At 38.2% G+C, this 12,380-nt stretch overlaps 1 protein-coding gene and 1 long non-coding RNA gene across 2 annotated transcripts; both read left to right on the plus strand.

The window, feature by feature from the left end:
• Positions 1-1,644: 1,644 nt before the first annotated feature.
• On the plus strand, positions 1,645-2,166 carry LOC108359780 (uncharacterized). The gene is made up of 3 exons (XR_001846994.1): positions 1,645-1,754; positions 1,815-1,929; positions 1,991-2,166. It is a non-coding gene; the product is annotated as an uncharacterized LOC108359780 (long non-coding RNA).
• Positions 2,167-7,842: 5,676 nt separating this feature from the next.
• Positions 7,843-11,035, plus strand: LOC108359777 (uncharacterized protein K02A2.6-like). Its single transcript, XM_017611797.1, has 3 exons — positions 7,843-8,198; positions 8,700-9,871; positions 11,025-11,035. Exons 1-3 carry the CDS (start codon positions 7,843-7,845, stop codon positions 11,033-11,035), a joined length of 1,539 nt encoding a protein of 512 aa, XP_017467286.1.
• The last annotated feature ends 1,345 nt before the right edge of the window (positions 11,036-12,380 follow it).

Consider the following 12,380-nt stretch of genomic DNA (forward strand, 5'->3'; position numbering starts at 1 on the left):
TGAAAAAAATTAAATGAAGGTACGTACAGACGCCACATACATACCAAAGCATCTCGTAGTGGAGACACGAACCAAAACACATTTACCTCTATATCTTTCCAACTAGTAGCCGGTACTTAAAAGGTATTGGCCTATAGAATAACACTAAATATGTTGGGTGTACCCACATGCCCCCTTAAACCAAAAAAGCTAAAAAACTTTTGTTTCGCAGCACTTTAGCCTAATTTTTAAGAGTCCGGTTAATCGTTTATGAAGCTTGTATACATTTTCTGGACACACTCTGCAAGATCTTTCCAACGATATCTCAAACATGTCGATTGGACGTCTATACAAAAACTTCCAAATCTCGTGTATATATAAGCGAGTCATTTCAGCATGCTACTGTGGCTGCTTTCGTCACTCGCGCGCACTGCCGTGCGCTGTGGCTGTGATTATCCCTTTCAAACCTAGCCATACAGCTATTTTCCAGAATCTCATTATGAAGATGTCGTAAAACAAACTAAAATGTATGTATTGGCAAAGCGTGGTCAGGAGGTGCGTTATGTATCAGCCGATATAAAAAGATTCTACGGATGTGCGATTATAATGGGGTGTCTTGGTTACCCTGCTATAAGAATGTACTGGTCGAATGAATGCAGGATTCCTGCTATATTTATTTCCATGTCTCGTGACAAATTCCTCCAACTTCGATCAGACATACACTTTGAAGACTTCTCTGTTCCAGACACGGCAAATAAACTTTGCAGAGTTGAATCAATTATCGAGACGGTAAGAAAGCGATGCAATGAATTGGCAACTGAAATTACGAACTACTCAATTCATGAACAAATGATAACATTTACTGGAAGATACACTGCTCGGCAAGTTATCAGATCAAAACCGCGACCTGTTGGCTTGAAAAATCTTGTTTGTGCTACATCTTCGGGTACCGTAGTGAATTTTGAAGTTTTTCAAGGGGCTGGAATATTTGAAGATTGTGGTCTTGGGCATGGACCATCTTAAGTAATGAGACTAATAATAAAACCTACCAAAAGGCAGTCAAATATATTTCGACAGGTTTATCACTACGGTTCCACTCATAGAATCGTTGTACGAAATGGGCTTTGCTGCAACGGGCACAATAATGGCAAACAGAATACCTAAATGTGTTAAATTTCCTCTGGACAAAGATATGAACCGAGGCGATATCTGTCAATTCACAAATAATAATAACGTAGCGGTTGTGAAATGGAAGGACACAAAAGCAGTTATAGTTGCTTCAAGCAAGTGTGGCAAAGATCCTGTAGGTGAAGTTGACAGATGGAATAGAAATCTAAAACGCCGATGTCCCGTTCAAATACCTGCGTTCATGGGTGGGGTTGATTTGTGTGATCAGATGCTTGAATATTATAGGATTAAATGAAAACAAAGAAATGGACCGTCAAAGTGTTTTTCCACTTTCTTGATCTGGTAATATATAATCAGACACAACTTTACTCATTTGGACTTAAGGGGTATCATTGGGTAAAGTTCAAAACCAGCATCACAAATTTCATTATGATTCCGTTCTGAAACTATCTGAAACAACTTAGCTTAATGCGTTTTGATAATTAATTATAATGAATATTAATAAAAATGTTTCATTCATTCAAGTGCTGACTTTTTTCAAAGAAAAATGGAAGATATAATTTATTTTGATGACGAATCCCAGGTTAAGGAGGTTTCAAATGGGCAATCCCAACAATGGCCGCAAACCTCGTTTCATACATCGGAAGGTAAAGATAATACATTTTTTTCATTCATTGTTTCCCATTTTATTGTATATTTATTTTCAGTGCATACATATTCGCTCCCTACCCGGAAAACTTTTGTGACCACGCCCTTTAAAAAAAGGCAACTTGTTTAAACAGCGACAGACAGATGAACAAGAGGAAAACAACAAAAACGCAGGTATTAAATCCTAATTTAAACTGATTGTAGCAACTCATTTAATATATTCTTTGTTTTACAGCTTCCATCAACATCACTGAACAAATCATTAAAAACCAGCAAGAAATATTGGCTAGGCTCGACCATTTGGAAAATTCATTTGATAAAAATGTATGTATGTATAAACTTTATATCTCGTCGCTTAGCGCGCAATACCTCGTATCCGCCAAATGCAATACCACGTATAAAATGCTCATACCGACGTAATATACACAGATTTCAGTAAAGCTTTTGACAAAGTATGTCACTCGTTACTCATCCGTAAACTCGACCTAATTGGCTTTCAGCCCAGTCTTATTCAGTGGATCTCATCTTACCTCTCTGATAGAACACAAAGAGCTATTGTTAATAATTGTTCTTCCAACATCATTAAAGTTTCTTCAGGAGTTCCTCAGGGCAGCCACCTTGGTCCAATTCTGTTCCTGATATTCATTAATGATATTTCTTCTATAATAAAACATTCACAAATTCTAATGTATGCCGATGATGTGAAACTTTTTAAAACATTGTCCTCTATCGAAGAAGGTGTAATGCAAACTATATGCCACTAAACCTTCAAAAATGTAAAGTTATGTGTTTCTCTCGGAGGGCTGTTCAACCAGCTCTTTATTCAATATCAAATTATAATCTGAAGCAGGTATTCAATTTTGTCGATCTTGGTATCACAATGGATTCCAAACTCAATTTCAACCATCATATTAATGTTACAGTCAATAAAGCCAAAGGCATTTTTGCATTTGTAAGGCGATGGTCAAAAGAGTCATTTAAGTCATTGCTTTATTAATTATTCTTTTCACTAAAGACTAAAGAAAGGGTAAAGACTTTCCAGCGGTGCCGCAAATATGTTATGAATTCTATTTCTAAAACTTATTCTTAAGTATCCCAGTCTTTATGTAAATATAGAATGTATGTACATACCAGAGAGCAGCTTTGAGTATGATCGAACCTTTTTGATCACCCTCACTAAAAATCGAGCACAAGCGAACGCCACACTCGGCTAATATGTGTTCGATCGAGATGCACACCCGACAGCTGCTTTGAGTACGAAAGAGTGTGTTCGCTCGCTATNCGTGTATATATAAGCGAGTCATTTCAGCATGCTACTGTGGCTGCTTTCGTCACTCGCGCGCACTGCCGTGCGCTGTGGCTGTGATTATCCCTTTCAAACCTAGCCATACNATGATCGAACCTTTTTGATCACCCTCACTAAAAATCGAGCACAAGCGAACGCCACACTCGGCTAATATGTGTTCGATCGAGATGCACACCCGACAGCTGCTTTGAGTACGAAAGAGTGTGTTCGCTCGCTATAATCGAGCACAAGCGAACACCACACTCGGACACCCGCAGCTAACCCGAAAATTTGTGTAACAATGAAACGGACACCCGAACATTGCGATAAAATGCAGTACAACAATGAAATTTACGCTGAAGGTAACTGGCGCCAATATGTTCCAACAAACCATACGAAACTGTTGTTGCTTTGTGCTTGTGCATACGCAATGAAAAAAATTAGAAGCGAAGTAGACAAAAATGTTTGTGCATTTATTTCGTATAGTTTTGAGTGGAATGCTGTGTGTGTATATGTATATAATAGAACACACAGCCTAAAACTATGTAGGTACATAAGTACTTTTACTTTGCGTTTACTGGACAAGGTGTAGCTGCCACTCACAATATTGTCACAAACAGAATGTTCATTTTCGATCATTATTTCTATTAATAATTATGTACGTAAGCAAGTAAACAAGAAACTTAGCAGTACACAAAAAAAATTAGACTACTGCGCAGCCGATCACAAACTACACTAATGCCGATTTTGTTTCTACCGAAAAATGCAACCTTCTCTTTGCCCTCTACGCACAAACACTAAGAACAGCGCGATGAGAAGGCAACATTTTTTGTAGAAACGAAAACGCCATAAGCCAATCAAGACAAGTAAGAAAGTCTAAGTTCGGGCGGAGCCGAACATTAAATACCCGGCGCAAGTATTAAATATATGTTTTTTCACCTTTCCGAAAGCTACCGCTAGATGGTAAACCGGGGTGTACCAATTTTGAGTAGCGTCCTTAAATTTCGAAATATTGCAGTTTCAAGCATTTCTGAAATTTACCGTTATATGAAAAGCGGCCGTAATTTTAGCCTGGATTCAATAATTTTTAATAATTGGCTTTTATGTGGCAAGCACAATAACCGTACCGAGTTTGGTACAAATTGGTATAACGGTTACCGATATACGTATATGTTATCATAAGTGGGCGATGCCACGCCCATTTTCCAAAATTTTACCATAAACATATTTCTTGGTAAAGAATTGTTGCAAGCATCAATTTTGAATAAATTAGCGTTAATAGTTACTGATTTATCGAAGATTTTGTATTTCTCTAAATTACCGTTATATGGGATGTGGGCGTGGTTATTGTCCGATTTTTAAAATTTTCGGCCATTTAGTATGCTGTATCAAGGCCAACAACTGTGCCAAGTTTGGAAGAAATTGGTGCAGCGGTTACCAAGATATACACATGTAACCATAAGTGGGCGTGGCTACGCCCATTTTCCAAAAATTTAGAATATTCTTATTTTTCGTCTGAAAATTATTACAAATATCAATTCTGAGCGAATACTCTTCAGTAGTTACTAAGATATCGCAGTTTTCGTATTTCTGAAAATTACCGTTATATGTGATGTGGGCGTGGTTATTGTCCGATTTTTTTAATTTTCGGCCATTTAGTATGCTGTATCAAGGCCAACAACTTTGCCAAGTTTGGAAGAAATCTGTGCATCGGTTACCAAGATATACGCATGTAACCATAAGTGGGCGTAGCTACGCCCATTTTCCAAAAATTTATAATATTCTTATTTTTCGTCTGAAAATTATTACAAATATCAATTTTGAGTGAATCATCTTCAGTAGTTACTAAAATATCGCAGTTTTCGTATTTCTGGAAATTACCGTTATATGGGAAGTGGGCGTGGTTACTGTCCGATTTCGCCCATTTTCAATACCAACCTACCTTGGATTAACAGAAACCTACATACCAAATTTCGTTGAGATATCTCAATTTTTGCTCGAGTTATCGTGTACACGGACGGACGGGCAGACGGACGGACAGACAGACATGGCTTAATCGATTTCTCTATTTATTCTGAGCATATATGTATACATTTGTCTATTCGTTTTGGCTGTTACAAACAACCGTTATGTGAACAAAATTAATGTACCCTTGTGCACAAGTGCGCTCGGGTATAAAAATTTTGTGCACACTCGGATTGAAACTCAAACACCCGGGTATATTGAGCTGCAAAGCACCCGAACCCAATCGGGTGTTGTGGCCAACATGTTCGTCTTGAGCTCAGTCGCTAACGAACAATACTTCTGCTCGTATACAGAGAATGATGCAAAACGGGTTTTGTTAGATGATCGGGTATACACGAATATTATGCACCCGCTGCAGATATCTGGTACATATGTAGATATAAGTGCATATACATATTTATGTATAGCATCCCAACAAGCATTTCTGTATTTTTAAACGTATCTTAAAGCAAGCTTGCTATATTAACAGCGTTTTTAGTATTAAGTTTGTTTTAAGTTTTTCAAATGGAGCTTTTATAAGTGCTTTGGCGAATATTTATAAATCACTAAACCTTAAAACTAAGCTGCAAATGTTTACGACAAAAGCCAGAAGAAATAATTTTATTAAATTTCTTATAAATTTATATTCACGCGCTTATAAACAAGGTGCCGTTTCCATTATATTACGCTTTTTTTAAGCGTTTTAAAAACCAAGAGTAATCGTTTTGTAAAGCAGCATTTACATGAGGCGATTTTGTAAGCGATTCAATATCGCTTAAAGAGTTTAATCGCTTAGAAAATCACCTAATGTAAATGCTGCTTAAGCTGTATGTTTATTTTAGTAAACTTACAAAAATAATCCCCTTTAGTTTATTTTGCTTGTTGGGATATAAACCCAAAATTTAATTTCATCCAGTAATTTATAACACAATTCAATTATAAATTTAAATGATTAATAAAGCCTTTGAACTTTTATCAATTAATTAAACTATTTAAATCTATTTTAAAATATTTAACCGTGTTTTTATTTATGCAATATAATAGCTTTTCAGTATAATGGATAAAACATGTTATTTACACGTTATTATTATGCCATACTAATACGGAATTTCTTCCCGTAAATAACATGTTTTATATCGCTTTGCTATGGCAGATTGGAATTTGATAGCAATACGAAAATACCATAGTAAAAGGTAGTGCGCAAGAAAGGGAAAAATGCTCACATGCACAGCACTGAGTGCGTGAGGTTTCTCCAGGAGCCCTATGTAAAATGATGGAATGTTTTTAAATTATTCACACAAACTTTTTGTAGTACTACGCGTATATAACGCATTAGTTAACAGATAGTGTTCTTACTGGGTTGCGGTTTGTACCCAGCAACAACGACCTAACGCATTCTCCAATACACTTACAAAATTGTCAATAAAAACCAACACATTTGCATATTAGCGATATCCATATGCTATTCTTTACGTTATATAACACGTTATTAATCGCATAACAATATTTGATTGAAAAGAGACAACTACATATAGTATAGTATAATAGCGAATTCCGTGTGAAAGAAAGAGAAAACTACTCACACTTCAATCGATTATGCGTTAGATTTCTCCAGGAGCCCTATGTAAAATGATGCAAAGTTTTTGAATTTCTCACACAAACTTTTTGTAGTACTAGGCGTATATAACGCATTAGATACTAGAGAGATTCTTACTGGGTAGCTACTCGCCCGATCTGGCTGACTTCCCTACAAGACAGCTGAGTATCATCCCTAAAGAATTGTGTGATGGAAACTAATACTAGGTTCACATAGTAGATTATCCTCATTTTCGAGCTTAACACCCTAATCTGTAATTATAACAAGAGATTAGCCATATAAAATTCGTCCCTTGTTACTCAGTAATTATAAAATAATCTCAGATTTAACCGATAACTTTTCGGTGTCCATCTAGTGTCTAGTTTTATCGATTGTTTTTGCGAAAAAGAGGAGAAATTCCAAATCTAAAAGTAAACAAAAATTTACGCTCGAAATAAAAGAGGTTTGTAAAGGTATTTTTAATAAAATGTTAAGTTAAAATATATTTATATTGCTTATTATAGCAGAAAAACGTGATCACGGTGGCACAAAGAAGAAACATAACTTTTCCTTGAGATGTGAGAATAACAAGCACAACTAATTTGACGGCTAATAACCTGAGATTTTCCTGTGTAAACGGGGTGATTAAAAAGCGAGGTTTGATTGAGATTATATTGATATGTGAACATAGTTTTACACATTCTCATTTATCTTACTAACACATTTGCAAATTTTGCGTTGGTTAAAAAGAGACCACTAAATAAGGCCATAATCGGAGGAAGACGGAAGATCACATGTACACAAATGTTTACATCACGTTTTGCATATTGCTCTTAAAAAATTGATAGAAGTACTTCACTGAGATCTCCATCACCAGTGAGTATCACATGATCAATCAAATGACTATCACTGTTCTTGTAGGGATGAGTGCTCATATTATCATTGTGGTATACTGGGTTATGTGTAGTTATGATAAACAGTGTACTGCCATCTATTCGCGATGTAGTTGTAGTGTCAAAAGAATGTGTATACTAAGAAGAGGAAAATAAAGCATTCGCGGAATTACACTGAAGCTGAGAACATCACAGTGGCGACGAGCTCTGAAAATACGAACTCTGCAGGTTTTAAATAAAACACTATAGAATTTTGTAGAAGTATTACTTCCACGCAGTGTCACGCGTTTGATTATTGCCAAATTGAGTACGCTTAATAACAAGCAAACATGGTAAACGAAACCATGAATGAAAGTTTAATCACCACAAGTTTAACTACGGGCGTGCGGGAGTTCAGACCCAGCATGGATAATTGGAGTAACTGGAAGGAACTCTTAGACTCGCATTTTATTGAAACATCATGCGTCGAGGAGAAAATCAAGACATCGATTTTGTTGAAAGCCGTGGGGCTCGAGGCGTATGGATTGCTACGTGATCTATGTGACCCCACGTTGCCGGCAAGCAAGACATATGGCGAGCTATGTACACTTCTAGAACGGCACTATGCAAAACCCGTTGTAATATATCGAGAGCGCCGAAAATTTTTCGAGGCCACGAAAGGCGAGACTGAGTCGGTAGCGCAGTGGTATGCTCGGATAAAAAGTTTAGCAAGAGACTGCAAGTTTGGCAGCCAATTGAACGATTTCGTTTTAAATAAATTTGTTACGGGATTAGATGGCCCGTCGTTCGAACGATTGTGTGAGGAGGACGAAAGACTAACTTTGTAAGAGGCGATAAGAAGAGCGATGATGGTTGAAGAAAGATGTAAGTCAAAACAGCAGCTGAGTGAGGTCAACTGGGTGACAAAACGCGAGCAACAAAGTAGAAGTAATAGTCGGTTCAGCAAAAATAACAGCAGCAAGGGAGATAACAAGAAGTGTGTCCATTGCGGTTGGAAAAACCATACAAGCGAAGACTGCAAGTACAAAAACAGAACATGCAACAAGTGTAAGAAGAAAGGCCATTTGGCGAGCGTTTGCAATGGTAAGCGAATTAAGGCAGGGGAGAAAAGAGAAGGCGTTAATTATGTTCAAGAAACTCAATGTAATGACCTATCTAACATGGTATCTAATTTATCTATTTATAGCGTTACCTCAGTACCAACTTCAAGCACGATTTTTGACCCTTTTATCATGCAGATTAAGGTAAATGGAATTTGTCTGAGCTTTGTAATGGATACAGGTGCTGCCGGTTCGCTCATGCCAAAAACTAGAGTCGACGCTATCTTCCCGAATGAGACTCTAAGCCCGTGCGCGGATAAATTTACAGCGTATAATGGAGAGAGTATTGACGTGGTCGGTGAGTTTCATCCTTTAGTTGAGTATGAAGGACAGTCGCATAGGCTGAAGGTAGTAGTGTGTCATACGTCTGGGCCAAGTATTGTGGGTCGCGATTTCATGGTTAAATTCGGCATAGGACTAGCTAGAGTTAATTCGATTACCGTAGTAAACAACCACCTAGAACAGATTAAATCGCGCTTTAGTGAGGTATTTAAGGAAGAACTAGGCGAATACCGGGAGCATACGGTCAAATTGAGTCTGGTAGGAAATCCTACACCTATTTTCTGTAAGCCAAGGCCGGTGCCATTGGCGTGGAAAGAAAAGGTAGAGCAGCAAATAAATCAGCTGGTAAATAAGGGTGTTTTGGTGCAGGTAGAAACCTCTGACTGGGGGACGCCGCTGGTGCCGATACTTAAGTCAAACGGTGAATTGCGATTATGTGGGGACTATAAATCTACCATTAACAAGTTTTTAGCCGATGTCAAGTACCCGTTGCCGCGAATCGAGGAAATATTTGCTACTTTAAAGGGGGAACTTTTCACTAAGTTGGATTTATCCAACGCCTATAATCAGCTGATTATTGAGGAAGGTTCACAGCTACTGTGCGCTTGGAGTACGCACCTTGGAGTTTTTAAGGTAACGAGATTGCCATTTGGGGTTAAGCCCGCCGCGGCAATATTTCAAAGGAGTATTGAAAATCTTTTACGTGGCATTCCAAACGTAATAAACTATTTAGATGATATTATCATAGGTGGTCCTAATGTTCAAGCGCACTTAGAAGCACTAGAGGCGGTACTAAGTAAGCTTAAGGCGGTCGGGTTAAGGCTAAATCTGGGCAAGTCGGAATTTTTCAAGGAACAAGTAGCATACTTAGGTTTTATAATAGACAAGCATGGCTTAAGAAAAAGTAAGGAGAGAATTTCATCGGTGCTGGAAGCGCCTTGCCCTAAGAACGTATCAGAAGTTCGGGCGTTCATAGGTATGACAAATTATTACGCTAAGTTTATACCCAATTTTGCCCACAAAATGAATTCCCTGTACGAGTTATTGAGAAAAGGTGTGAAATTTGCGTGGACAAAGTCGTGTCAAGGGTCGTATGACTTGTTAAAAAAGGAGATTACGTCTGATGTTGTTTTAGTGCGTTTTGATGCCAACCTTCCAATTATTTTATCAACCGACGCATCTAACGTAGCGGTAGCCGGGGGAGAGTACAGACCAATCGCATTTGTGTCACGTGCCTTAACGCAGGCAGAAAGAAACTACAGTACCATACAGAAGGAAGCGTTAGCCATAATATATAGCGTGGGAAAACTCCGACAGTATCTCTTGGGAAACCATTTCGAGTTGCAGACTGACCATAAGCCGTTAGTTGCAATTTTTGGAGAGAACAAAGGATTACCTGTTATGGCGGCGGCGCGACTGCAAAGATGGGCATTTATTCTATCAGGGTTTAACTATTCGATCAGGCATATAAAGGGGTCTACAAACTTCGCAGACCATCTTTCGAGATTTCCGCAAGTAGCATCAGTAAGAAACAGCGTAGAAGGTGGTTACGTTGGGTTTATCAGTACTAATAATCAGCTTAATCTGAATTTTAAAAAGGTCTCTATGGAGACAAGGCGTGACTTAATTTTGTCGAAGGTATGCGAAGCCCTGAATAGCGGTAGCCTACAAGCATTAAAAGGCGAGGAATACATTCCATTCATAAGCAGGAGTAAGGAACTATCGGTAGAATATAATTGCTTATTATGGGGGTATAGAGTAGTTGTGCCCACCAAACTTCGGTCGAAGGTTTTAAACGAGCTTCACTACTCTCACTTTGGCATAGTGAAGACAAAAGCTTTAGCTAGGTCATATGTTTGGTGGCCCCGAATAGACCAAGATATAGAGCGAATGATCGCTAACTGCGCACCTTGTAGGTTCTGCCAGCCCAGCCCACCAAAAAGTAAACTCATACCCTGGGCACCAGAAGATAGGGCTTGGTCCAGAATCCATGTGGATTTTGCAGGTCCGGTGCACAATTTCCAGTTTTTGATAGTAATCGATGCGTACTCCAAGTGGGTAGAGATTTTTAAAACAAAGGATATTACCACTAGCTTTACTATTTCACGCTTACGCGAAGTTTTTTGCAGGTATGGCCTAGTAGATGTGTTAGTAAGTGACAATGGTAGTCAGTTTACATCCACGGAATTTAAAATATTCTTAGAAGCCAACAACATAAAACATGTTTTAACTGCACCTGGTCACCCTGCCACAAATGGCCAGGCGGAGAACTTCGTGAAAACGTTCAAGAAGTCAATAGGAGCTATGTTAGTAAAGGAGCAGGGGTGTAACATAGATATTTTAATCAACCGCTTCCTTTTTGACTATAGAAGCACCAAGCACTGCGCCACCGGTGAAACACCGGCGAAGTTACTACTAGGTAGAGAGCTTAAAACTAGATTTAGCTTGCTTAAGCCTCCCTTAGTCCAGCAGAAGCTTTTCCAGGATCAGTGTATAGCCCAAAGAAATCACAGGGGGTGCAGAAGTAGACATTTAGAAGGCGAGAAAGTCATGGTACGGGACTACACAGATCCCAATAAAAAAGGCTGGCAAAAGGCGACCATCGACAAGCAACAGGGACCTAGAAATTATCGCTGTATATTGACTCGCAATCAAAAGACCATACTTCGGCATCTAGATCAAATCATTCCGGGCGTCACGGAACCAAACGAGGCGGCATTAGCGAACACGGCAGATACGACGGGAGGCAACGAGAAAGAGGGGTCTAAAACAACGAACGTGGCTGGGGTCGGTACTGCTGGTGGAAAGGAGGAGGTAGACGACGATATAGGACAGGGCCGTAGGGAGTTAAGAAAAAGTAATAAAATTAATTATAAGGAATAATATACATATGAATGGAACTACAAAAAAAAAAAATTAATCGAATTTTGTAAATTAGCAAGAACAAGAATGGATTAGATATCTGAATTACGGAAAAAGACCATTAGATATAAGCTAGGATTAACATTTGGACGTGGTCCTAATATAAGTAGGGGGTATTGTGGTATACTGGGTTATGTGTAGTTATGATAAACAGTGTACTGCCATCTATTGGCGATTTAGTTGTAAGTGTCAAAAGAATGTGTATACTAAGAAGAGGAAAATAAAGCATTCGCGGAATTACACTGAAGCTGAGAACATCACGTTGGCGCGTATTCATAGTCCAGCAACTAAGTCGAAACTAACAAAGTTGCAACTTAAATTTAAGTACCAACTTAAAATTTACGTACCTCTATTCATAGTCGCATTTCAGACTTCTACTAAGTAGTTTCGACTTAGTTTACGATATAGCAAAACGAGTGTGAAAATGTCTCGATTTTTCTTTACGATATTTTGGAAAAATTACATTTTTATTAAATAATATCAAGTTTGATCATCCGTTTATGTAATTTTTATTTTCATTGCATGATTATGCAAAAGAATAAGGTATCATTTTCTTGTTAATT

The sequence above is a fragment of the Rhagoletis zephyria genome, unplaced genomic scaffold (assembly GCF_001687245.7).
Source record: "Rhagoletis zephyria isolate East Lansing unplaced genomic scaffold, Rhagoletis_zephyria_1.1 Rzeph_scaffold_00458, whole genome shotgun sequence".
NCBI classification, from domain to species: Eukaryota; Metazoa; Arthropoda; class Insecta; order Diptera; family Tephritidae; genus Rhagoletis; species Rhagoletis zephyria.

What these genes read in the sequence shown, in the direction of transcription:
- LOC108359777 (XM_017611797.1), top strand. Translation starts at nt 7,843, where the DNA reads ATGGTAAACGAAACCATGAATGAAAGTTTAATCACCACAAGTTTAACT. An exon ending in ACTGAGTCGGTAGCGCAGTG is followed by an intron (nt 8,199 to 8,699) that starts GTATGCTCGGAT and finishes ATCTATTTATAG; the next exon opens with CGTTACCTCAGTACCAACTT.